We start from the raw sequence: 27,753 nt of genomic DNA, 5'->3' as shown, positions 1-27,753 counted from the left end.
CCAGGGGCTGCCCGATGCCTCACCTGCCCCAGCACAAGAGACAGTACTGCATGATCCACGCATTTCTCAATACATGCAACCTCTGAGGACTCGGACCAATCTCATCTTCAGGCACTTGAAGTCTGCCGATTGATATCCATAAAGCAAATAAGCCGCCCAAAGGGATCAAAAGGCTGGGGACATTTCAATAAGATGAAATGGCCACGAGGACATGTTGGAAAGTGTGAGGTCATGCATTTTGGCAGGAAAAATCAAAGGCAAGTTATTATTTAAATGGAGAAAGAGTGCAAAGTGCTGCAGTATACCGGGACCTGGGGGTACTTGTCCATGAAACACAAAAGGTTAGTATGCAGGTACAGCAAGTGATCAGGAAGGCCAATGGAATCTTGGCCTTTATTGCAAAGAGGATGGAGTATAAAAGCAGGGAAGTCTTGCTACAGTTGTACAGGGTATTGGTGAGGCCACACCTGGAATACTGCGTGCAGTTTTGGTTTCCATATTTACGAAAGGATATACTTGCTTTGGAAGCAGTTCAGAGAAGGTTCACAAGGTTGATTCCGGAGATGAGGGGTTTGACTTATGAGTAAAGGTCGAGTAGGTTGGGCCTCTACTCATTGGAGTTCAGAAGAATGAGGTGTGATCTTATCGAAACATAAGATTATGAGGGAGCTTGACAAGGTGATAGGGGAGACTAGAACTAGAGGGCATAATGTTAGAATAAAGGACCGCCCATTTAAAACTTAGATGTGGAGAAATTTCTTCTCTCAGAGGGTTGTGGATCTGTGGAATTCATTGCTTCAGAAAGCTGTGGAAGCTGGGACATTGAATAAATTTAAGACCGAAATAGACAGTTTCTTAAACGATAAGGGAATAAGGGGTTATGGAGAGCGGGCAGGGAAGTGGACCTCAGTCCATGATCGGATCAGCCATGATCGTATTAAGTGGTGGAACTGGCTCGAGGGGCCTTATGGCCTACTCCTGCTCCTATTTTTTATGTTCTTATGACATTTATGAGAAAACAAAACTTAATATATAATGTGTTGGATTAATTAACTATTTAAAAAAGGCAGTCACAAGTTTAAATCAGTTTGATTAAATCGATTTATTTCAGATAACTTAATATTTTATAGTTGATTATAGTGATAAGACACATTCAACATGGCTAAACGGCTACTGAAAACAATTACACAATGACAAATTATAAATAAGATCAATTTAAAAAAGATAAACCCATTAAGAAAAATACTTCAGTGCATCAAGTTAGTTTCCATAACTTGATACAACCAATGAAATGATGTAAAAATATGAATAGCAGTTTATTTTACAGATGGTCATATAAATCCTGGCTAATTAGGACCTCCATTTTCTAAAGTTAGAGGGCTGAGACTGCATGGAACAAACATTCATGCAGAGATCTATCAGCGTAAGAGCTCTGAAACCCAACTCTTCTTGCGCTAAACTCCAGCATGCGTACATTTTCCAAAATACTTATTTCCATTCTCTTTCTCCCCCCCCACCCCCTGCAAAAAAATAAAGAAAAATTGTACATAGAAATACTTCTTCTCTGCATTGAGGGCATCTTTCCTCCCCTTCCTCCCACATGCAAACCCACTTGCTAACACTCCACATCATAGCAGAAAAATCCAAAAGGCACACATTCCATATTATACCAATATAAAAGTATAGCTGTCTGTAAAAACTTGCAGCTTAAGCTTTACGATGGGCTCCAATATCAAGCAGTTTCAGAATTAGCAGCAGTACAGAGAGGAAAGCTAACTTTTGGATTCTTCCACTTTCTGTCTTTTCGCTGCAGGCTCTTCAGATTTCTGTGGTTTAGAATTACTGGCAACAGATTTAGCTCTGTCCATAGCAACAGTGATACCGGTCAAGACGTAGCCACCACCTCCACTCATTGTCAGCTTGGGATGAGTTCGGTTTGGCAAAACCTGAAAAATTTGGACAAATTAAAGATTTCACGTTATTGTAAATTAGTTAATGCTAGAAATTCATTAAATGTATTATCTTTAAAATGAGATTGCTCTTCAGACAATAACATCAAAGCATTGGTCGTGGTGTTTGCTTGGTCTGTTTGAAAAGTCTTAAAAAAAATCAAGTAGGACTTGGACTTGTTCTACTTAAATTTAAACCATTGATTATGTAAAATTTGCTGAAATATTTGGTGTTGTTCTGCCCTATGGCCCCTTCAACTGTTTTTTCTCATTTAAAAAAGTTAAATTCCGATGTTAAAATGACTATACTGTAAGCCTCTTGTAGCAAATTTATCTGTGCAGTCTGATTTGGCCGAGATACAAACTAGGTCTGATGGACTGTAAATGTAATACAGCAACGTTGATACAGCACATGCAATAGGTATCATAGAAATGGGCCGGAGGGTCAGATTAAGTTGGTAAGAAGAAACTTTAGTCACACGAGGTACCAAATTAAATGTAGAACATTTGCTGATTTGTCCAGACAACCAAAATACTATTCAGCCAAACCAAATCATCTTTTATAAGTTAACATGCTTGGTTCAGGGACATGCAGTTTATCTAGAAAAACCAGATGCATTAAAATGTCCACTGTATTAGCAACGTGCTGGTTTAATCGGTTATATATGCCAAGCTTGACTCAGTGGTAGCACACTCGTTTCTCAGTCAGAAGGTCATGGGTTCAAGCCCCACTTCAGGACTTGAGCACAGATTTAGGCTGATACTTCAGTGTAGTATTGTCAAAGGAGCCATCATTAGGATGCTCAGGTATAAGTAAAAGATCCACTGGAACTATTTAAAGAATGGTGTCTTGGCCAACATATATCCCTCAAACACCAACAAAATAGATTAACTGGTCATTTATTGGACTGTTGTTTGTGGGACCTTGCTGGTGAGCAAACTTGATGCTATCTTTGCCTACTTAACTGACCACACTTCACAATTGGCTGTAAAGCATTTTGGGACATCCTGAAGTTGTGAAAGGCATTACATAAATGAAAATTGTTTCTTTCTGCTCCCATGTGGGCATGTGCTCTCCACTTCGCACTAGACTAGTCCTACTGGTTGGTGAGATAGAGCTGCAGCCACTCGCTAAAGCAACAAATAATGTGCCCTTTGTTGCCTTTGGGAACAAAAAATCCCAAAACATACAAATATTGAAGACGACAATCAGCTTGTGGTCCATTCACACCACAGAACTAGATGGTATGAATTTGGGTATTATTTGGTACAGGTTGAACAGAGATCTAGCTTTGGGTCAGAGGGTGGACCATTAAAAACACAAACAAGGATGGAAAGTATGGCAGGGTGATACATCACTGGCCCAACTTATATCGACGGAATGTACAGGACACCCATTCACTGCTGTGATTCCCCAACCAGGGACATCCAAATCTTAGGTCATACTGTTGGGTGAAGTGGAGGATTTTGGTTGGAGATCAAACACATCACTGAGATCACTTTCTCAATGCAACTCCTATTGAGTAGGACTGGCAATGGTTGGCTGTCAGCTGAGAAATGAAGAAGATGATTGGGAGAACTTAGTAGACATTTAGGAAGAAGAGAAGGAGAAATCAATGGCCCTGTTTCAGCTGAGCTCAGTCAGTAGCATATTTACCTTGGAGTTAGAAGGTTCAAGCCTACTCTAAGAAAGACTTCAGCTACATTTCAGCGCATAGTGGAGGAGTGCTGGATTGCCAAGCAATATGCCCAAAACTACATTAACTGATTATTTATACCATTATTGTTTGTAGGACCTCATGGTGTTAAAATGGCTGTGGGGAATGCACCTACCTAACAGTGGCTGCACTCAAAGTCATTGCTTTTAGGTGAAGTATTTTGAGATGTTTGTGAGGGGGCATGATAAGGCGCTATAGAGATGCAAGCTTTCTCAGCATACTAATTATTTTGAACTTCAGCAAGGCCTTTCTATGATAAAACTGAAGTACAAACTATTTGTAATAAACCCCACGAACCATTTATGATGAAGTGTTAAGAGGCAGCTTGTACAGCCACATACACTCCGTATGACCAAAACAGAAGATTCACTATACAATTGTTGTAATATTCTATCAAAACATTAGGAATTTAGATACAAGGACACCATAGAGCAGCTTAAAAGTTAATGATCTTGAGATGCTGAAAATCTGTTTCTGAAATTCTACCTTAGGAGGCATCTACAGTGTTTAATTGAAGTTTACCTGATAGCCTCTCAGCCACGTTTCAGATAGCCTCAAGTTTACAACTCCACCCCTCTCTCGTAGATTTGCATAGCACACGAGTAAAGGCTAGATGGAGGAAGAAAACAGACAATGAACTAAGCTGTGTTCTCAAATGCTCAATCAAACCAACAACATGCCAAATATCTAGTTTTACCTCTTTGTATTGGCAGTAGATGACAAACGGTCTAGATGGTGCCACAAACTCCAGAAGACAAAGTAGTAAGGGGCTAGGATAAAGGCGGCTTGCTATAATTAACCTATAATAAAGAAAAACAGCTTTTCACCAGAATTTAATTAAAAAAGTGAATTTTAATTTAATTGAGGTAAGCTAGCTATAGGAATATCTATTATTTAGAACAAAATGGTTAGACAAGGCTATATTAACATATTTACATAGGAAATTTACTGTTAACAGCTAATTGCATTTATATAGCACATTTAATATAGTAAAATATCCCAAGGCGCTTGGCAGGAGTATAATCAGACCAAAATGACACCGAGCCAAAGAAGGAGACATTAGGATAGGTGACCAAAAGCTTGGCCAAAGAGGTAGCTTTTAAGGAGGAGCTTAAAGAAGGTGAAGAAGTTTAGGGAGGGATTCCAGAGCTTTGGATCTAGACAGCTAATGGCAGGGTCACCAATGGTAGGGTGAAGGAAGTGGGAGATTGACAAGAGGCCAGAGTTGTAGGATTGTAGGGCTGGAGGAGGTTAGAGATCAGGAGGGAAGAGGTCATTGTGGGATTAGAGCAGGAGGATGTGAATTTTAAAATGGAGGCGCTCAGGGACCAGGAGCCAATGTAGGTTAGCAAGCACAGGGGAGCTGGATGAATGGGATTTGGTGCGAGTTAAGATAAAGGTGGAGTTTTGAATGAGCTTAAGTTTATGGAGGGTGGAAGATGGGATATGGGAACAGGGCAGGTACATGGGATTAGGATTACTGCTTGTGTGGAGGATAAACACCAACATGGGCTTGTTGGGCTGAAGGCCTGTTTTAGTGTTGCAATTTCTACAAGTCTTAATTTATTCTGAATAAACAAAGACTACCAATGAAGCACAAGTTTGTAAAGATCAAGGTGCACCCAATATTTTAGTATCACAGTTGCCACTTTCATAAGCAAGATTTGTAACAGAATTGTACTGGAGTTCATCTTAATTTGTTACATAAGCTTACCCATCTGCATTTCTCTCTTGTAGCACAGCAGCAGCAGCCTGTAATTTCTTCAGACGATCCTCTTGCTTACTCTTCCTTTCTTCAACCTGCCAAGAAACATGTCACCAAAGATGGAGTCCAGTTTGACTTTGGGAGTCTAAAACTTGTACAAGAACAAGCATAAATCTAGGTTAGAAACCTGGACTATGCTGCACAAGAACAGTCAAATAAAAAAGGTTTGGCTGCAGCTCACAATAGTTGATTTAAAAAAATTTTTTTTTGAGAATGTTAAAACAAAACTGTTTTCTAGCAGGAGGTAAATCAAAGATATTGTTGGATAGAGACAACACAGCCAGAATAAAGTGGCAGTAGGGTCCCAGGTGAAAGTGGTTATGATGAGAAAGGAATATTGATTTGGTGTTTTTTAAAATTCTGTCGCTAGTGGATGAGCTAGTAAGCACCCAAAAACTGGAGCGGTCAGCTGCCCAGGATGTAGATACAGATGGTACTCTCAGATTGTCAAATCGTGTATACATGAATGAGGGACTATTTCAAAAAATCAACTTTTGACATTGTTTGACTGAAGTGAACTACACCACAGTTTGAAATGTCATACTAGCATTTATGTATGCATTTGGAGCAAAGAAGGGAGAAATCAATTGGTTTCTCCCCTTCTCCCAGTAAATGCACTTAAAATCATTAGGCACTTGAACCCAGAGGAAGTCAATGGACAGGTGCACACTTGCTGTGATGCACTTTGGCTCAGGAAGGCCCATATGCTGAAATTGTCACCATCACAAACAGGGCATGGCACTTGTGAAAGATACTGGGATTTGCCATTTTGACCAGAGTGAATGACTAAAGCAAAGCAAAAGGTCCCAGCCTTCAGCGACATAGAGCAGTAACTTGCTATAAACTGACATCACCATTAGTGAACCAAATGCAAACAGGAGTGTGTTGAACGATCAAGGGCATAAGCTAACTGAGGAAACACCATAAGACAGCCAACAGGAGGGTACTGTAGGAACCAAGACTAAATTTGCAGAAGCGATTAGCACAAAAAGTTATGATACAGTTGATGACTGAAGCAAACAAAAAAAGTGGAATGTAGTTATATGTTCAAGCATCTTTCCAATTGAAAAAAAATTAAGAAAGCAAATAAAAGCAAAACTACACCGCACAATGGTATAACTATTTGCAATTATATTGTGGCTCGTTAGGTCAAAATACCATACACCACTTCATATAATGAATTACTTTGGAATGAAGTGACTGTTATGTATACAAAGGACAGAGTATTAAAAGCAGTGTGCTTTGTGGGTTGGGTGGCCACTATTTTACTATTGCCCAACATCAACCAACAAAACCAGTTAACATTCCACATCTATATCCTATTGGAACAAATCTTACATTGGATTTTCTGTCTGCATTTTTATCTTTATTTTCTGTCTCCTCACAGGCAACATCCATGGTCTCAGTTTCCCCAGCTTGGTCGTTATCCATTGTGGTTTCGCCACTCGGCACCCCATCATCCTGGTGCGCGCTCAGTGGGCTCCCATTACCATCCCTCACATCTACCACAACTTCAGTTTGATTCTGCAATGTTTCTTTCTCAGCTGAAAAGCTTCTAGAAAGAAGACTGTTCAAGTTGTTGATAGGAAAGTCATATAGGTGGCTATAAAATGATTTTGGAAACCCAAAGTTCTCCATCGCAGCTCGGATAGGCATGCTACCTGGATACATGTGGACAACAGAACCAAAACCTGTAGAGAAAGTTTAAATATGTTATATAGAATAGATAGTTGGATACGAATTACTGACATGTGCGTAGTCTGGCTTGCAGTCAGTATACAGGTTAATGACAAATTAAAATTTCAGCTCAGTGTTTTGCTCAAATTTGGGATGGTTTTAACATTGTTGTTGCCCAATTAAGTTAATTCAAGGGTTAAGTCATGGCAGGAGAACTCGGACACGTGTTATGCTCCTCCTGTACTAAGTGGGAACTCAGGGACGTTTCCGGTGTCTCTGACAACGACGTGTGCGGGAAGTGCATCCGCCTGCAGATCCTGACAGACCGCACTGCGGCACTGGAGCTGCGGGTGGATTCACTCTGGAGCATCCACGATGCTGAGAATGACGTGAATAGCACTTTTAGCGAGTTGGTCACACCGCAGGTAAAGGGTACACAGCCAGATAGGGAACGGGTGACCAACAGGAAGAGCAGCGAAAGGAAGATAGTGCAGGGGTCCCGTGGTCATCCCCCTGCAAAAGATACACCGCTTTGGGTACTGTTGAGGGGGATGACTCATCAGGGGAAGGCAGCAGCAGCCAAGTTCATGGCACCGTGGGTGGCTCTGCTGCACAGGAGGGCAGGAAAAAGAGTGGGAGAGCGATAGTGATAGGGGATTCAATTGTAAGGGAAATAGATAGGAGTTTCTGCAGCCGCAACCGAGACTCCAGGATGGTATGTTGCCTCCCTGGTGCAAGGGTTAAGGATGTTTCGGAACGGGTGCAGGACATTCTGAAAAGGGAGGGTCAACAGCCAGTTGTCGTGGTGCATATTGGTACCAACGACATAGGTAAAAAACGGGATGAGGTCTTGCGAGACGAATTTAGGGAGCTAGGAGCTAAATTAAAAAGTAGAACCTCAAAAGTAGTAATCTCAGGATTGCTACCAGTGCCACGTGCGAGTCAGATTAGGAATCACAGGATAGCTCAGATGAATACGTGGCTTGAGGAGTGGTGCAGCAGGGAGGGATTCAAATTCCTGGGACATTGGAACCGGCTCTGGGGGAGGTGGGACCAGTACAAACTGGATGGTCTGCAACTGGGCAGGACTGGAACCAATGTCCTAGGGGGAGTGTTTGCTAGTGCTGTTGGGGAGGAGTTAAACTAATATAGCAGGGGGATGGGAAACTATGCAGGGAGGCAGAGGGAAATAAAAGGGAAACAGAGGCAAAAGATAGAAAGGAGAATAGTAAAAGTGGAGGACAGAGAAACCCAAGGCAAAAAGCAAAAAGGGCCACATTACAGCGAAATTATAAAGGGGCAAAGTGTGCTAAAAAGACAAGCCTAAAGGCTCTGTGCCTCAATGCGAGGAGTATTCGGAATAAGGTGGACGAATTAACGGCGCAGATAGCAGTTAATGGATATGATGTAGTTGGCATCACGGAGACATGGCTCCAGGGTGACCAAGGCTGGGAACTCAACATTCAGGGGTATTCAACATTTAGGAAGGATAGACAGAAAGGAAAAGGCAGCAGGGTGGCGTTGCTGGTTAAAGAGGAAATTAATGCAATAATAAGGAAGGATATTGGTTTGGATGATGTGGAATCGATATGGATGGAGCTACGGAATACCAAAGGGCAGAAACCGCTGGTGGGAGTTGTGTACAGGCCACCAAATAGTAGTAGTGAGGTTGGGGACAGCATCAAACAAGAAATTAGGGATGCGTGCAATAAAGGTACAGCAGTTATCATGGGCGATTGTATTAGGGATGGTTTTCTTGACCAATATGTCGAGGAATCAACTAGAGAGCTGGCCATGCTAGACTGGGTGATGTGTAATGAGAAGGGACTAATTAGCAATCTTGTTATGCGAGGCCCCTTGGGGAAGAGTGACCATAATATGGTAGAATTCTTTATTAAGATGGAGAGTGACACAGTTCAATCAGAAACTAGGGTCCTGAACTTAAGGAAAGCTCACTTCGATGGCATGAGGCATGAATTGGCTAGAATAGACTGGCAAATGATACTTAAAGGGTTCACGGTGGATAGGCAATGGCAAACATTTATAGATCACATGGATGAATTGTACATCCCTGTCTGGAGTAAAAATAAAACACGGAAGGTGGCTCAACCATGGCTAACAACGGAAATTAAGGATAGTGTTCGATCCAAAGAAGAGGCATATAAATTGGCCAGAAAAAGCAGCAAACCAGAGGACTGGGAGAAATTTAGAATTCAGCAGAGGAGGACTAAGGGTTTAATTAGGAGGGGGAAAATAGAGTACGAGAGGAAGCTTGCCGGGAACATAAAAACTGGCTGCAAAAGCTTCTATAGATATTTGAAGAGAAAAAGATGAGTGAAGACAAACGTAGGTCCCTTGCAGTCGGACTCAGGTGAATTTATAATGGGGAACAAAGAAATGGCAGACCATTGAACAAAAACTTTGATTCTGTCTTCACGAAGGAAGACACAATTAACCTTCCGGATGTACTAGGGGACCGAGGGTCTAGTGAGGAGGAATTGAAGGATATCCTAATTAGGTGGGAAATTGTGTTGGGTAAATTGATGGGATTGAAGGCCGTTAAATCCCTGGGGCCTGATTGTCTGCATCCCAGAGTCCTTAAGAAAGTGGCCCTCGAAATAGTGGATGCATTGGTGATCATTTTCCAACAGTCTATCGACTCTGGATCAATTCCTATGGACTGGAGGGTAGCTAATGTAACACCACTTTTTAAAAAAGGAGGGAGAGAAAACGGGTAATTATAGATCGGTTAGCCTGACATCAGTATTGGAGAAAATGTTGGAATCAATTATTAAGGATGAAATAGCAGCGCATTTGAAAAGCAGTGACAGGTTCGGTCCAAGTCAGCATGGATTTATGAAAGGGAAATCATGCTTGACAAATCTTCTGGAATTTTTTGAGGATGTAACCAGTAGAGTGGACAAGGGAAAACCAGTGGATGTGGTGTATTTGGACTTTCAAAAGGCCTTTGACAAGTTCCCACATAAGAGATTGGTGTGCAAAATCAAAGCACATGGTATTGGGGGTAATGTACTGGCGTGGATAGAAAATTGGTTGGCAGACAGGAAGCAGAGAGTTGGGATAAATGGGTCCTTTTCGGAATGGGAGGCAGTGACTAATGGAGTGCCACAGGGCTCAGTGCTGGGACCCCAGCTCTTTACAATATACATTAATGATTTGGATGAAGGAATTGAGTTTGCAGATGACACTAAACTGGGTGGCGGTGTGAGCTGTGAGGAGGATGCTAAGAGGCTGCAAGGTGACTTGGACAGGTTAGGTGAGTGGGCAAATGCATGGCAGATGCAGTATAATGTGGATAGATGTGAGGTTATCCACTTTGGTAGCAAAAACACGAAGGCAGAATATTATCTGAATGGCAGCAGATTAGGAAAAGGGGAGCTGCCACAAGACCTGGATGTCATGGTTTATCAGTCACTGAAAGTTGGCATGCAGGTACATCAGGCGGTGAAGGCGGCAAATGGCATGTTGGCCTTCATAGCTAGGGGATTTGAGTATAGGAGCAGGGAGCTCTTACTGAAATTGTACAGGGCCTTGGTGAGGCCTCACCTGGAGTATTATGTTCAGTTTTGGTCTCCTAATCTGAGGAAGGACGTTCTTGCTATTGAGGGAATGCAGCGAAGGTTCACCAGACTGATTCCAGGGATGGCTGGACTGACATATGAGGAGAGACTGGATCAACTGGGCCTTTATACACTGGAATTTAGAAGGATGAGAGGGTATCTCATAGAAATGTATAAGATTCTGACGGGACGGGACAGGTTAGATGCGGGAAGAATGTTCCCAATGTTGGGGAAGTCCAGAACCAGGGGATACAGTCTTAGGATAAGGGGTAGGCCATTTAGGACTGAGATGAGGAGAAACTTCTTCACTCAGAGAGTTGTTAACCTGTGGAATTCCCTGCCGCAGAGTTGTTGATGCCAGTTCATTGGATGTATTCAAGAGGGAGTTAGATATGGCCCTTACGGCTAAAGGGATCAAGGGGTATGGAGAGAAAGCGGGAAAGGGGTACTGAGGTGAATGATCAGCCATGATCTTATTGAATGGTGGTGCAGGCTCGAAGGGCCGAATGGCCTACTCCTGCACCTATTTTTCTATGGTTTGGCTTGGTGGGCAAGGGGGAAGAGGAGATGCAGCAAAGGCAGAACAAATGGGCCTTATTTTGGTGGCAAAAAAGTTAATGAGCACCTCAAACTTGTTATCAAATGGAGAACGACAAGAGACTGGGGTGTAAGGAGATTGTTGGTAATGATGAAAAGAAGCCAGGTGCTTTATTTGCTCTCCAGGATGATCCCAGAGTAGTGGGTGGTTTGACAGAGGAGAATAAGAATCAGTAGAGAGCTCGAGGTAGTCCAGCCAGATCTGGTGATGGGACAGTTAAGCACCAGATACACTCAATTCTCTGCCTCATGGACCCTAGCAAAAGATGGGATCGTACCAGGAACGATTGAGATGGAGACAAGGGCATCAAACGTGGTGAGGGAGTGGTTGCGCAAATTGATGCCTGTAGAGGTATTATGTAGAATGGAGGAGCAAAGTTAGATAGTTGGGAGTTTGCAAGTGCAGTTATAAGTAACTTGGGGGAGCTTTTTCCTCAGGGCAGAAGCAAGTGGTGTACGAATGGAGTAGAGGGACGTGGATAGGCGACAACAAAATAATGTTTAAGATCTGTAAATTAAAGCTACCTAGCATTATTTAACCTTTCTGATTTGTAAAATGGAAAGATTGCAGTTTTCTTTTATATCTTTCATCGAGACTAATTCTCTCTAACCCTTCTTTCCCTGCAATACTTTTGCTTGGCATTGTATGCAAATAGATAGAAACATAGAAAATAGGTGCAGGAGTAGGCCATTCGGCCCTTCTAGCCTGCACCGCCATTCGATGAGTTCATGGCTGAACATGCAACTTCAGTACCCCATTCCTGCTTTCTCACCATACCCCTTGATCCCCCTAGTAGTTAGGACTTCATCTAACTCCTTTTTGAATATATTTAGTGAATTGGCCTCAACAACTTTCTGTGGTAGAGAATTCCACAGGTTCACCACTCTCTGGGTGAAGAAATTCCTCCTCATCTCGGTCCTAAATGGCTTCCCCCTTATCCTTAGACTGTGTCCCCTGGTTCTGGACTTCCCCAACATTGGGAACATTCTTCCTGCATCTAACCTGTCTAACCCAGTCAGAATTTTAAACGTTTCTATGAGGTCCCCTCTCATTCTTCTGAACTCCAGTGAATACAAGCCCAGTTGATCCAGTCTTTCTTGATAGGTCAGTCCCGCCATCCCGGGAATCAGTCTGGTGAACCTTCGCTGCACTCCCTCAATAGCAAGAATGTCCTTCCTCAGGTTAGGAGACCAAAACTGTACACAATACTCCAGGTGTGGCCTCACCAAGGCCCTGTACAATTGTAGCAACACCTCCCTGCCCTTGTACTCAAATCTCCTCGCTATGAAGGCCAACATGCCATTTGCTTTCTTAACCGCCTGCTGCACCTGCATGCCAACCTTCAATGACTGATGTACCATGACACCCAGGTCTCGTTGCACCTCCCCTTTTCCTAATCTGTCACCATTCAGATAATAGTCTGTCTCTCTGTTTTTACCACCAAAGTGGATAACCTCACATTTATCCACATTATACTTCATCTGCCATGCATTTGCCCACTCACCTAACCTATCCAAGTCGCTCTGCAGCCTCATAGAATCCTCCTTGCAGCTCACACTGCCACCCAACTTAGTGTCATCCCAACTTAGTGTCATCCGCAAATTTGGAGATACTACATTTAATCCCCTCGTCTAAATCATTAATGTACAGTGTAAACAGCTGGGGCCCCAGCACAGAACCTTGCGGTACCCCACTAGTCACTGCCTGCCATTCTGAAAAGTCCCCATTTACTCCTACTCTTTGCTTCCTGTCTGACAACCAGTTCTCAATCCATGTCAGCACACTACCCCCAATCCCATGTGCTTTAACTTTGCACATTAATCTCTTGTGTGGAACCTTGTCGAAAGCCTTCTGAAAGTCCAAATATACCACATCAACTGGTTCTCCCTTGTCCACTCTACTGGAAACATCCTCAAAAAATTCCAGAAGATTTGTCAAGCATGATTTCCCTTTCACAAATCCATGCTGACTTGGACCTATCATATTACCTATTTCCAAATGCACTGCTATGACATCCTTAATTTTCAATTGCATTGCACAACGATTAAAGTTAATTCCCATTTTGTTTGCTGTTGCTAGCATTTGCTACATGAACAGCAAGGGAGGGAAAAGTTCCACTATAAAAACTAAAAAAAGTTATATTTTCTTGTTAGAGCAAAAAAAAGTAATAAAAATTGCATCTCCACCCTTAATCCCAACTTCCATTTCTTTGAAGTGAGCCCTCGTATTCCTCCCTAATCCATTCTTTACCCACAGTACTCAGGAATAGAATAAGCATCACAAAACCCAAATATTTTTATAGGAAGAAAAATGGTAGTACCAGGTTAATTAACATTATAAGACGATGAAGAAATTAGAATGAATGAATGTACAGGGTGCATTGGGGAAGACTACTCCTGGAGTACTGCATAGTTTTGGTCTCCTTATTTAAGGAAGGATATACTTGCATTGGAGGCAATTTAGAGAAGGTTCACGAGGTAGATTCCAGAGATGAAGGGGTTGTCATATGAAGAAAGGTTGAGCAGGTTGGGCTTATACTCATTGGAGTTTAGATGAATGAGAAGTGATCTTATTGAAACATAGGATTCTGAGGGGGCTTGGCAGGGTAGATGCAGAGAGGATGTTTCCCCTTGTGGGGGAATATAGAACTAGGGGGCATAGTTTCAGAATAAGGCGCTGAGCACCCAGTCTCATCGCCCAGAGCATGCAGAAATCAAGCGCAGGCAAACCAGTCCCACCCATCCCTTCCCTCAACGACCATCTGTTCCACCTGTGACAGAGACTGTGGTTCTCGTATTGGACTGTTCAGCCATCTAAGAACTCATTTTAAAAGTGGAAGCAAGTCTTCCTCGATTCCGAGGGACTGCCTATGATGATGAAGGGGTCGCCCATTTAAAACGGAAATGCGGAGGAATTTCTTCTCTCAGAGGGTCGTGAATCTTTGGAATTCTCTACCCTAGAGATCTGTGCAGGCTAGGTCTTTGAATATATTTAAGGTGGAGATGGACAGATTTTTGAATGATAAGGGAGCCGAAGGTTATGGGGAGCAGGCGGGGAAGTGGAGTTCAGGCCAGGATCAGATCAGCCATGATCTTACTGAATGGCGGAGCAGGCTCGAGGGGCAAAATAGCCTACTCCTGCTCCTATTTCTCATGTTCTTAAGTAATTTAAACCAAGACCTTCTGAACTCATTTTGTGACATGTGCATTATGAGGCCAACTTGCACAGTTCCCCAATATGATGTTCACCGCAATTAGTTTTGGATGATACAGCTTTAAATTTAGACGTATATATTCCCAGTTGTGCTTCAGCATTCCTTTAGATAGAACTTCAGTGAGATGTATTGCTAATCGGATGAGTTTTGCTCAATTAAAGTTCCATAAGTACAGCTGTGAGGCTTCATTAGTGATCAGACTCATCAGCTATACTTGTGCTACAATACAATTTAAAAAAAAACAGTACAGTTAGAATACATTAAAAATTCTCAGTCTGCAAATTTAGGTTTCATTACCTCCTAACCTCTCCATTACAGCGCCTAGCACCAGACCAGCACAGGTTTCTGCTACAATTACTTTGCAGCCAGCATGGATATTCCCAAGAGCGAGCATCTGAGCCAGTGTGTCATACCGTAAATAGCTGGAAAAGAATTATTAGTTAATAATGGTTTTAATATTCTAGTTCCGCTAACCTATTCAGTAAATCAGCGCCTTGAGATTTACAGTATCAACTGTGTGATTTCAAGATCATGACGCAAATGAGCCAGTCTCTCTTCTCTCTCCCCGCGTCAATAATTCCAAGTGGGCAAAACAATGATAAATGGAATTTAATAAGGTCACGTACAATGTCATACAATCTGGAACATTTAAGGACGAATATATTGCTTATGGTTCAGACTTATTCAGATTCCTTTCCTTGTGCCCAACAAAAAAACCCCAGCTCACACCAACATGCCACTGCAATTCTTCACCTCCGAACTAAAGCTAAACTTTGTATACAAAGTAATTTAAGATCGCGTGCACTGGTGCACAACAAACCCATTTATTGTTCCTAGATTTGCACATTGGATTTCAACTGCACACATCACTTCAGAAAAATATTAACATTGGTTGCACTTGCATAGCAAACTGAGCTGTCAAACGGTTTTATTCATGGTTAAAAGACATTCACGGAAATAAACATTTGCTGGAGCATATTCCTGCCCGGTTACCGCCAGGCGGAGGGAGTTAAAACCGACCACTTGGAGTTCTAGTCAGGTCGGAACCAGCAAGGTAAACATGGCGTACTACCAGGTTGAAATCCAAAATGCAGCTACTGGTCTAAAATGCACTCTAAAAACACATTTAAACAGCATGAAAAATAAAGACATTCAACTTGACTTTACTCACCAAATTTTACCTGGCTCACGGGAATGATACATCATGGCCATTATGCGAGTTGTGGGCTTCAAGATAGTTATAAATGCTTCGTACCTGTCAACAAGATTTAACCAAGTTAGAATTTGGCTAGGAGTTATTATACTCGAAGGTGAAAAATACTAGAATTTATTTGAACTCCAAAACAGTTATGTAATTTAATTTCTTGTGATAGTATATAGTGCCATAGGATCTTTTACATCCACCCGAGAGGGCAGACGGGACCTCGATTGAACGTCTCATCCGAAACACGGCACCTTCGAGGGGAATGTAGAAAATTCACAATAGTCTTACTAAACTAAGAAAATTATGTTTGTCATAATTTTGAGTTTGGATCAGCAGTGCTACTGAGTTCTCAATGGGAAAGTGAGACTAGCCTTTTCAGAGACAGTCAGGAATATCAACCAACCACTCCTCTAAGTATATTTTTCTCTGTAAAATGAAATTTAAAAGCAATTAAAACCATTTGTTTCAATGCAAATACCTGCTCAAAAATAATATTACAATCAAATTTCACAATTGGAGGAAGAATTACTCTTGACAGGATGTTTAGTGACATGGTAAATTCAGTAAAAAAACATATTTACAATTTAGTTAAGATTTACAAAGAAGAGCAGGGGAGTTATCCCCGGAGTCCTGGCCAATATTTATCCCTCAATCAACATAAAAAATAGATTATCTAGTCATTATCACATTGTTATTTGTGGGAGCTTGCCCAGTGCAAATTGGCTGCTGCATTTCCTACATCATCACAGTGACTAAATTTCAAAAAAGTACTTCATTGGCTGGAAAGCACTTTGGGATGTTCGGTGGTCATGAAAAATGCAAGTGTCTGGCTGTCTTTCCAATGAAGAAAATAACACGAGGAGTAATTTTCAACTTACTGCTGGAGCATAAAACTGGCATTGTGGGTCAGATACCCACAATCAAAGAAAGGAAAATTGGGCAGTTTCAATAACAGGCACCTAAACCAAAACGTCGGTTCTATGCTCAGGCGGTAAGCTGAAAATGACACCACCCCCTCCATTTCAAGGAATTGTCCTCGTGTATATTACTAGGCTGGCGCATTGAACAAAATGCTGTGCAAACTCCCATCCTTCCATTATCAATTCTTCCTCCTACTCACTGACTATCCCCCCCACTTACTACTATTATCTCCTTTGAAATAAAATAGCAGCACACTAAATTTTATTTTAATGTGGTGATACGACAATGGCATAAATATCTGCGGCGGGTCGGGCCTTGAAAGGAACGGCAAGCGTGGCGGTGTACCACTTCATGGAGCAGCACGAGCTGGTGCAAGTGGGCGACGGCAGTGAAGAGGGCGACTAGATTGGACGTCACCATAATCCAGGTTAGTGATTGGAGCGTGGGCAGCTACAGCAGGAGCGGTGAGGCTGGGGCGCAGGAGTGGCGAGTGATCATGGAGCGGCGAGTGATCATGTAGAGACGTGATTGGGGCCCAGGAGAAGCGTGAGTTCGGGGCCCAGAAGAGGCGAGGGCCCAGGGGCAGCAAGGGCCAGCTCACACTGCAATATGTGCGCGCACTAGTCCATGCAGCAGAACTGGTCTCCAGTCGTCTTGGTTAACCCTTGTCACTGGACCAAGACCTAGCTCTGTCAAGCCCGTGTGGTGGCTGGTGTGCAACAACCACCACAGGTTAAAAAAATTCACGTACAGGCATCTTCCATCCATCAACATGTAGTTCGGGAGCTGGAATATTAGGTCCTTTATTGAAACACCTGTGAACTCATCCCTTTTTGGCGTGGAAGCAAATCATCCGCGATTCTACAGACTGCCTAAAAAAAGATAGTATATAAAGCTGCCAAGGCATATTACAAAATAGGCCTTCCACTGAAGGTGTGTTGAGAAGTACTTGCTTCTGAATTGTATCGTTACAAGGTATCAAGTTATCTATCTATATTCTCTTACCATTGCATTGTCTCTCAGAACCATTGAATCAAGAATTTACAAAAAGAAACAAAAATCAGATCTTAAATGATTTGGTTAACGGTAACTTCTCACTACTAAAATTAATAAATAGGTCTAATTCATGTGTTAGTGTAGTGAGATTAAACATTTTATCCGAGTCAGGAGAAAACTTTTTCCATCTAATACAGTACAAGACTACTCCCCACACCCATCTAAAGAACAAAAGCTTACTTTTTCTTCTTCTTCTTGATGTACTTTTCTTGAGCAAATCCAGTTTTGTCTCTAAATGTTGTGCTATTCTCTATTAGATGTTGAACAATATCCTGCATAAAATAAAAACTTAAGCTTTAAAGACACAATGCAATATAATTTCTGTACAAAGAATGTAACTCTCAAGAAATAGCCAACTTGACTAGTATAAAAAGCATCACTACCTGCCCTTTTAACCCTTGCTCTTTTAGTGCCTCAATGTCATCTCTGCTGAGCTTCTGGGACTTGCCATCATCAATTATGTTTCGATTATCAATCCCAGCTTCATTTGTTTCTGGAAGAAAAACGTGTGAAATGCTTTAAAACTAAACAAAAACAAGTGCAAAGTAGTGAAGTAGGTTAGAACAGCAACCGTCGTCAGCTGTGGCTCAATTGGTAGCACTATTACCCCTCAGTTAGAAGGTTAAGTTCAAGTCCCACTCCAGAGACTTGAGCACAAAAATCTAGGCTGACACTCTAGTGCAGTGCTGAGGGAGTGCTGTACTGTTGGAGGTGCCATCTTTCAGATGAGATTTTAAACCAAGGCCTCATCTGTTCTGTCAGGTGGACGTAAAAGACCCCATGGCACTATTTGAAGAGCAGGGGAGTTATCCCCGGAGTCCTGGCCAAATATTTACCCCTCAATCAACATCACAAAAATAGATTATCTGGTCATTATCTCATTGCTGTTTGCGGGAGCTTGCTATGTGCAAACTGGCTGCCTGTTTCCTATATTACAACAGTGACTACACTTCAAAAGTGTAAAATTAAAACTGTAAAGTGATTTGGGATGTTGTGAAAGGGATTATACAAATGCAAGTCTTTCTTTTGTAAGGACTGGGGCAAATTTAGCCAAGACTATTAGGTTGAAGATCTCTTCCACCTGTAAGCATTCCAAGTGAAGTGAATGACAAATCTCAAATCAGTCCATAAGAGCCCACAGCAATGTTCTCTCTGATTGCTTTTGGCCCCCGCAGCCCCTTTAAAATTCTACGCATGCGCTGTTGTTCTATTTAAAAGCCGACTCACTGGCTGCGCGGGACCAGCAGAGCGCTGCGCAGTCACGCAGATTAAAGGAAACAGCGACCCACAACTTTCCATAATTAATTAAATTAGTACCTACGGTCGTAGGGGTTTTCTGAGACTAGAGTTAAGGCACACAGTTAAAACATCTGTGCTCAGCATCTACACTAGATGACAAATAAGTACACAAGTGTTTCATCTCTCAGCAGGCATTAAAAAAAAAAATCACAATAAAAATGAAATACTGGAGCTTGTACCATTTTCTTGGGTGATATTCTTTAGATTGTCCAAACAATCAGTAGTTATACTTTCAGCAATTTAAAAAAATCCATAAGCCAAACTTTTAAGAGAATTTTGCAAATATCCCTTTATTCCTGCCCCCCACCCCAGTAAAGGAAAAATATAAACTACAATTCATATTCACGAATGTTTTCTTTTAATCCCCTTAATTTTGGTGCATAGTATGGGAAGATCCTGCCTTTTAAGTTCAGAAGATTAATGTATAGAAAATGCAATGTGGAAAGGTAATTCACTAACCAAGACTGAGATTTCAAATCAGAAATAATTCACTCAGATTCGGGAGGCTTACGTGACCTGTCAAAAGTTATGTTCTAACTCAATCCACTTGAAAGTTAAAAAAATTATATCCAAAAAAGAGTGTTGACTGAATCATTCTCCTGCATATTACCCATGGGGTATAGGGTGCTTGTAGGTAGTTGGCGGAGTATGTTCGAGGGGCTATATGACCCACTCCTGCTTCTTTCTTATGTTCTTATAACCTCTGGAGAAACACTGTCCAAAGAGCCCAAACTATAACAGCAATTACCATGTGCACGTTGTATTGTGCAAATACAAGTTAATATGTTAAATATTACCCCGCAAAAAATTATATGAACTTAGCATCGCTCAACTCATTTGCAAGAGTTATCATGTCACACACACTTTTGAATGTATACAGTCAGACTGTCTGGTGGAATGTCCAACTTCAGGAAATGGTGACTTTTACTGGTCAGCAACACTGACATTAAGCTGCCCACAATGCAATTTATAGCTACAGATTGCAATACAAGAGATTCTGACACTACCTTTAGCAGTTTCCTCAGTTTTTGCTTTAAGTGGTTGGAGTGCTCCACCACTGGAAACTTCGAAAGTGGTGCCATACTGCTGTCCAATCACATTGTCCAAGTAAAACCACTGTTTCTCAAAGGTGATTTTTCTGAAAAGCAAAAGTTCAAGATCCAATGAGTCCCAACCAGAACAGCACATTTCATCTAAAGTCACAGGTACAATCACTGAAATAACTTTAAAATAGTCTCAAAAAACTCAAGGCGTTTGTTTTAGCAGATGTCTTGATGGTATTTTAGCAGATGGGGTGTGGTCCTGAGTCACCCAGAAGTAATTACATAACCTCAAGAATCCAGCAATAAAAAGAAATAGCTTTTACTCCAACAGGTTAAATAACATTTTTGTTTTAGGGAGTGGAACCCAGATAAAATGGTTCAACTACTGGAGATAAAGAGGCAATAAACGATGCTTTCATGTTGGGACAGCACAGGAAGATAGCAGATTTAAGCACCAACACACAGCACCATAAGAAATAGAGAACCGCAGAGGTATTGCTTTTCCCCTCCCAAGCTCGCAGTATCAGCCACACTGCTGCAGAGAAGCAATGAGCACCCTTTGCACTTTTGGGTGGGGGCCGGGGGCAAGAGAGGTGAAAGTAAAGGGGAGAAGATGGTGAGAAAGTCAGATGGGGCAATAATCAGATTGCTTCAACATTTTCTAACATCTGTTTTCTTGGCTGTCGGAAGCGTATGCTCTAACGAAACCTGAACAGAAGAACAATTGAGTTTTAAATACTATCTACAATCCAATACCAAGAAACTTTTAGTTACAATGTCTAAAATTTGAATTGTTGTATTGTATTTTAAGCAGTATTTCAAGCACAGGTTGAGCGTCCAAAATCCAGAAACCTCGGGAGGAAATAATGGCTTGTCAAAAGAGGTTGGGGTAAGGTAAGACGATGGATTCGAAGTTAAGGCCAAGATTTTAAAATTGCACGGATTGGGGGACAAAGAACCAGTGCAGGTCAGTGAGAATAGGGATGATGAATGTGGGGCAAAGATGAGCTTGGAGAGGGTGTGCGCAAGTTGGGAGAGATACTGGAGACTCTGGGATTTGGGATAAGATGATTGACAGACTGGAATGGTTGAGCAATTAAAATCAGGGACGCTCAAGAGATCAGTTCGAGGAGCGCAGATATTGGAAAGACCAAAGGCCAAGGATTTCAGCTCCACCACAAACTCTCTACCCTCACCACTGATTCCATTCTTCCCCCTGGCCACTGTCTCAAGCTGATCAAGATTGCTCACAACTTCTGCATCCACTCCATCACAAAGACTGTCTACTTGGCTCAACATCCAGTATTGGAAGCGCAAAAATTTCCTACAATTAAATATTGGGAAGACCGAAGCTATTGTTTTCAGCCCCAGCCACAAACTCCATTACCTAGACACTGATTCCAGTCCCCTCACTGGTCACTGTCTGAGGCTGAACCAGATTGTTGACAACCACGGCGTCCAGTCGAGCTGAGGTTCCGACCCTATATCCTCTCCGTCCCCAAAGCTACCTACTCCCACTTCCGTAATATCGCCCATCTCCACCCCTGTTTTGGTTACCTCCAGATTCGACTATTCCAATGCTGTCCTGGCTGCCCTTCCATCCTCCACCTTGTGTAAACTGCAGTTCATTCAAAAGCTCTGATGTCCATATCCTTACTCACACCAAGTCCCGCTCACCCATCACGTCTGTGCTCGCTGACCTACACTGGCTCCCGGTTAAGCAACGCCTCAAATTAAAAATTCTCATCTGTGTGTTTAAATCCTCTCTGACCTTACCCCTCCCTAGCTCTGTAACCTCCTCCAGCCCCACAACCCTCCGAAAACTCTGTGTTCCTCTATTCTGGCCTCTTGTAAACCCCAAGTTCCTTCACCCCTCCATTGACTGCCATACCTTCAGCTGTATTGGCCTTAAGCTCCGGAATTCTCTCCCTAAACTTCTCCACCTCTCCTCTCTTTTCCTTTAAAACACTTAGTACCTACCTCGCAGACCAAGCTTTTAGTCACTTGTCCTAATATGTGGCTCAGTGTCAAATCTTGTCTGATAATGTTCCTGTGAAGCGCCGTGGGACATTTTACTACATTAAAAGGCACTATATAAACTTGTTGTTGCGTTAGGAGAGGGACAATGGGTTCAAACTGACAAAATGCAAATTTAGGACTGATATCTGGAAATTCTTCTGCGCATAAATGATTAGCACAAACAGTGGGTTCTAGGTAGCATAGTGGAATAATTTAAGTAGTAGTTGGATGCCATGATGAGGGTCGTTCTGGATGGTTCAAATCTGTTATTTGCACCTTAGCCTCTGTCACAATGGTTTTTTTTAAACTGTTAAAGTAAAGCCCAATTATATTTCTGTGACCTACACATCTTCAGAAGGCAGAAATGAAGAGTAGCATTACATGATCCCATAAACATTTTAACAATTGTACTATGAATGATTACTTACACTAGATTACTAATAAGACTGTCCATGTGCCAAATCTGAAATTGAACCCATCAGCATGGCTTGATTGCCTTTTAGTTTCCCATAGAAAGCAGGCATTAAAAGTCAAGGTTTAAAAAGGATGCTTGATCATCAACTGTATTTACAGATTGTGATGGGTTAAAGTGCTAGTCTTCATGTTATTCTTTTACAGCTGTGTAGAGATACTAAGAAATATATCAGTGAAAGGCCATGCACAACAATGGCCTGAAATTTACAATATCAGGTCGCAAACTGCAAAACATATTCTCTTTCAGGACAACAGCAGTTCCCAAGTCCATATAGACTAGGGGTCAGTCTCAGGATAAGGAGTTGGCCATTTAGGACTGAGATGAAGATAAATTTCTTCACTCAAGAGTTGTGAATCTTTGGAATTCTCTAGAAAGAAAGACAGACTTGCATTTATAGAAGTGCCTTTCACAACCACTGGACGTCCCAAAGCACTTTACAGCCAATGAAGTACTTTTTGGAGTGTAGTCATGGTTATAATGTAGGAAATGCAGCAGCCAAATTGCACACAGCAAACTCCCACAAATATGATAATGACCAGATCATCTATTTTAATGATGTTGATTGAAGGATAAATATTGGCTAGGACACCAAGGATAACTCCCCTGCTCTTCTTTGAAATAGTGCCTACCCCAGAGAGGTGTGGATGCTTAGTCGATGAGTATATTCAAGACTGAAATCGATAGATTTATGGGTACTAAGGGAATCAAGGGATATGGGGACAGGGCGGGAAGGTGGAGTTGATGTAGAAGTTCAGCCGAGGGGCTATAGGCCTACTCCTGCTTCTTATGTACAGATTTTGAGAAAAATATATAAAGCAAAACTGCTGTTATTTTTCACACGTTAAAAAGAAACATGCATTAATGCAGCACCTTTCACGCCCTTAGAACAATGCAACGCTTCAATGAACTATTGTTGAAGTGCTATTATGTAAAGAAGGTGGCGGCCAATTTGCACACAGGAATTCCACGAACAGCAGTGAGATATAATTGTTTTTTTCAGTGATGTTGGCTGAGTGATAAATATTAACCAGAATATAGGGGACCCTGCTGCTCTTCAAATACTGCTATGGGATTTTAATGTTCACCATTGTCACATTTAAGTACAGTACTAAGTACTGGGCAAATAATGAACATTTTTAAGATCTTATCATGAACATCCCCCAGACTTTTAAGACAAACTCAATCTCGGATGCACCACTAAATTTACTTTGATGTTAATGTAAAAACTTCCATGGCTAATACAACTAACACAATAAGCAAATTTAGGACATATTTGCAAAATAAGGGCACAAGCACATGACATTCTGGATACATGAGTTTCCAGAGGTTCAACTAAGCCACCAAGGGGAAAAAAGCACAGGAGGCTCATTGCACAGCACTATTAGCCAAAGTTTTGCAGGTTTCAGCGTATTAAATGACATATTAGCAGCTTAGCCTAAAGGATTAGTGCAGGCACAATACAATTGCTCGTTCAGCTGTATATCTTTTATGGCATAAACTTTTGCTGGTTCAAAGGCACAAGATAGCACGTTATAACTTACAGAAGTCAAAAGCAAGTCACCAATAATTCTTAGTATGGAGAATACGGTCCATCACTGGAACCCTCAGGTCGACCCCAATACCTTGGCTGCCTGCGCTGTCGCACCTTGCTCTCCCATCCATTTGCTGTTATGCCACAAATCTCTGGGAAGTCCAGCGAATCGCAGAAAATGAACGTCTCCCCATATTCCAGGATCTCAACAATGCACCTCACCACCGCTTGAAATCACGCCAGTCCTTTTGAAGCCACACGCTTAACTTTCAACAATGCGACTTAAAACCTGACGATGTTTAGAAAGTCGAATGGAGCTCACAAGAAGTCACAAACACCTCGTGACAGACCTGATGCAGAAGATCACTGGCTTCGGTCTTCTGCAAAGCTGATGGACAACCCTGAACCGCACCCGCACAAACCCTGGCAGATGCGAATACTTGACGCGCAAGGAGACTACAAAATGCTGCGGTACAGAGGGATCGGGGGGTCCTTGTACACGAAATGGAAAAAGTTTACATTCAAGTACAGTAAGTAATTAGGAAGGCAAATGGTTGCAAGGGAGATGGAGTATAAAAGTTGGGAAGTTCTGCTACAACTGTACAGAGTCGTCATCATAGGCAATCTCTCAGAATCGAGGAAGACTTGCTTCCACCCCCAAAGTGAGTTCTTTGATGGCTGAACATAGAAAAATAGGTGCAGGAGTAGGCCATTCGGCCCTTCTAGCCTGCACCGCCATTCAATGAGTTCATGGCTAAACATGCAACTTCAGTACCCCTTCCTGCTTTCTCGTCAGATACGAGAGCCACAGAGCCTGTTACAGGTAGGACAGACATTCTTTGAGGGGAGGGGTGGGTGGGGCTGGTTTGCCGCGTGCTCCTTCCGCTGTCTGCACTTGACCTCTTCATGCTCTTTGCGTTGAGACTCAGAGCTCAACCCCTCCCGATGCACTTTCTCCACCTTGGGTGGTCTTCGGCCAGGGTCTCTCAGGTGTCAGTGGTGATGTCGCACTTTACCAGGGAGGCTTTGAGGGTGTCCTTATAAGGTTTCCGCTGCCCACCTTTGGCTCGTTTACCATGAAGGAGCTCCGCATAAAGTATTTGCTTAGGGAGTCTCGTATCTGGCATGCGAACTATGTGGTCTGCCCAGCAAAACTGATCGAGTGTGGACACTGGGGATGTTAGCCTGGACGAGGACACTGATGTTGGTGCGCCTGTCCTCCCAGGGAATTTGCAGGATCTTGCGGAGACATCGTTGGCGATATATCTCCAGCGACTTGAGGTGCCTCTATACATCGTCCATGCCTCAGGTCCATACAAGAGGGCGGGTATTACTACAGCCCTGTAGACCATGACCAGAGTACTAGCGAGACCACAACCTGGAGTACTGCGTACAGTTTTGGTCTCCTTATTTAAGGAGGAATATACTGTACATACATTGGAGGCAGTTCAGAGAAGGTTTACTCGGTTGATTCCTGAGATGAAGGGGTTGTCTTATGAAGAAAGGTTGAGCCTATACTCATTGGAGTTTAGAAGAGAAAGAGGTGAACTTATTGAAACATACAAGATTCTGAGGGGGCTTGACAGGGTTTTGTAGCGAGGATGTTTCTCCTCATGAGGGAATCTAGAACTAGGGGGCATAGTTTCAGAATAAGGGGTCGCTCATTTAAAATGGAGATTAGGAGGAATTTCTTCCCCCAGAGGGTTGTGAATCTTTTTGGAATTCTCTTCCCCAGAGAGCTGTGGAGGCTGGGTCATTGAATATATTTATTTTTGAACAATAGGAGTCAAGAGTTATGGGGAGCGGGTAGGAAAGTGGAGTTGAGGCCAAGATCAGATCAGCCATGATCTTATTGAATGGCAAACCAGGCCCGAGGGGCCAAATGGCCTACTCCTGGTCCTATTTCTTACGTTCTTATGTAAATGGAGAATTAAAACTCTCCAGAGTGCAACTGTGTTCACCCGGAACAGACCATGGAACATACAACCACTCAATGCCCGATTCACAAATATGAAGGAGGCATCACATCATATGAGGGAGGTAGTAGTGCACCCCTTCCACCCACCACCGCCACACCGTTACACGTCCTGGACAGTGAGGCTGCTGTACCTTTTCCTGTGCACCTGCACGGCTTTAAACACATCTTCTCTCTTCAGCACCACATGGTCGCCCTCGCTGACTGTGTGGGCCCCGCTGCCGGGATCCAGGGCCTCGCCGGCTGCAGACATTATTGCTGCCATCGCTGCCCCTGCCGCCACCGCTCTGCCCCTTCCACGTGCCCTTCAACTTCTCCCGTAACCGCGGCCAGGCGCAAATCAATCCATTTGACCCCCCCTCCTCCCCGCCGGCCGGAACAAGTGAGCAGAGCTCCCGGACCGAGCGAAACACACACGGCCAACTCTCAGTGGCTAATCGGACGCAGTGGCGTGGGACACGCTGCCGGTTACACCGAGGCTCGGTGGCGCAGACCAAGAAAGGTTACCGCAGCCCCTGGCCCCAACCGTTGGCTGCCGGCGTGATAGCGCGCGCGATCGGAAACGGAAGTGGTCGTCCACCGCTCTCGCTCTCGCTCGCGCACGCGCACCACTGAAGGCCGGCACGCGAGGAGCCGCGCTGTCATCGATTCAAACAGTTGGAGCGTAAAACCGGCGGCGGCGGGGTCGGGGGTCAGCACGCTGGTCCGTCCGTCTAACCGGCGACGAGTTTAAACGCAAGCGGCGGGAAACCGACGATCTGCGAAGGGAGAGAAAAGGGGGGGAGAGAACACTCGCACGATTTTGACTGCCGGCTGGGGGAACCTGTAATCATAGTAACGCCGCTCCCTCTCTCCCCATAGCTGGCAGCGGGGCCCGGCCCAGTGTGACCTGCGCCCGTCCCCCGCCCCACTCTGCACAGGTTGGGTCGGCGAAAGCTTGGGTAAGGGCAATATCTGCAATGTGCTCCGACTGGAGAGGCGGGAGGGCTTGGCGGGGTGCCAGAGGAGGCGCGGGTGGTGGATGGAGGGGGAAACCGTGCCGAGGAAGAGGAACCTGGGACAGATCTAGGAGAAGTGAAGGAAGTAAGTCCCGTGCATTTTTAACTTGGAAGTCGTGCAAACTCTTGACCTAGTTGGAACAGTGGACTGGTGCGCGGGCGGGTCCGCTTTCAAGAAGTGAACCGGTGTGACGCCAAACCTGATGGTGCAGATCCATCTAGCCTCTCCTCGGGTACTGTTCCCCAGCCTTTCCAAAATCTACCTCAGTCCATCTGTCCTCACAAACTACCACCCCGTCTCCACCCTCCCTTTCACCTCCCTGAATGTACCACTTAAGAACATAAGAAATAGGAGTATGCCATACGGTCCCATTTAATAAGATCATGGCTGATCATTGATCTAAACTCTACTTTTCCACCTGAAATCCATATCCCTTGCTTCACCTGGAGTCCCAAAATCTATCTATCTCAGCCTTCAATATACTCAAAGACTCAACATCCACAGCCCTCTGGGACAGAGAATTCCAAAGATCACAACCCTCTGAATAAAGAAATTCCTCCTCCTCTCGGTCTTAAATGGCCTACCCCTTATCCTGGGTTCTAGACACTCCAGCCAGAAGAAACAAATTCTCAGCATCAACTCTGTCAATCCCCTTCAGAATCTTGTATGTTTCAATGAGATCACCTCTCATTTTTCTAAACTCCAAAGAATATAGGCCCATTCTACAAA

At 43.2% G+C, this 27,753-nt stretch overlaps 2 protein-coding genes across 2 annotated transcripts in view; one reads left to right on the top strand and one right to left on the bottom strand.

Moving 5' to 3' along the window:
* Nucleotides 1-1,087: 1,087 nt before the first annotated feature.
* On the bottom strand, nt 1,088-26,598 carry trmt6 (tRNA methyltransferase 6 non-catalytic subunit). The gene is made up of 11 exons (XM_070888788.1): nt 26,160-26,598; nt 19,990-20,120; nt 18,067-18,176; nt 17,864-17,955; nt 15,674-15,757; nt 14,800-14,924; nt 6,771-7,123; nt 5,382-5,467; nt 4,365-4,467; nt 4,190-4,276; nt 1,088-1,946 (listed from the first exon to the last, which is right to left on the bottom strand). The coding sequence occupies exons 1-11, from the start codon at nt 26,288-26,290 to the stop codon at nt 1,773-1,775; spliced, it is 1,476 nt and encodes a 491-aa protein (XP_070744889.1). The 5' UTR covers nt 26,291-26,598; the 3' UTR covers nt 1,088-1,772.
* A 44-nt stretch (nt 26,599-26,642) lies between these two features.
* The window catches only part of mcm8 (minichromosome maintenance 8 homologous recombination repair factor), a 35,591-nt gene continuing 34,480 nt past the window's right edge, over nt 26,643-27,753 (top strand). Inside the window, exon 1 of the mRNA XM_070889867.1 lies at nt 26,643-27,108. Within this exon, the coding sequence (XP_070745968.1) occupies nt 26,985-27,108 (124 nt within the window). The 5' untranslated portion in view covers nt 26,643-26,984. The remainder of the gene's footprint in view (nt 27,109-27,753) is intronic.

Source organism: Pristiophorus japonicus, chromosome 9, assembly GCF_044704955.1.
Source record: "Pristiophorus japonicus isolate sPriJap1 chromosome 9, sPriJap1.hap1, whole genome shotgun sequence".
In the NCBI taxonomy this organism is placed as follows: Eukaryota; Metazoa; Chordata; class Chondrichthyes; family Pristiophoridae; genus Pristiophorus; species Pristiophorus japonicus.
This window is presented reverse-complemented; position numbering and strand designations above follow the sequence as displayed.

Coding starts and splice junctions, on each gene's coding strand:
- trmt6 (XM_070888788.1), bottom strand. CDS start 26,290: ATGGCAGCAATAATGTCTGCAGCCGGCGAGGCCCTGGATCCCGGCAGC. Junction 17,956..18,066: donor AGCAAGGGTTAAAAGGGCAG/GTAGTGATGCTT, acceptor TATTTTATGCAG/GATATTGTTCAACATCTAAT. Junction 7,124..14,799: donor TGTAATGGAGAGGTTAGGAG/GTAATGAAACCT, acceptor CTTTCTCTACAG/GTTTTGGTTCTGTTGTCCAC.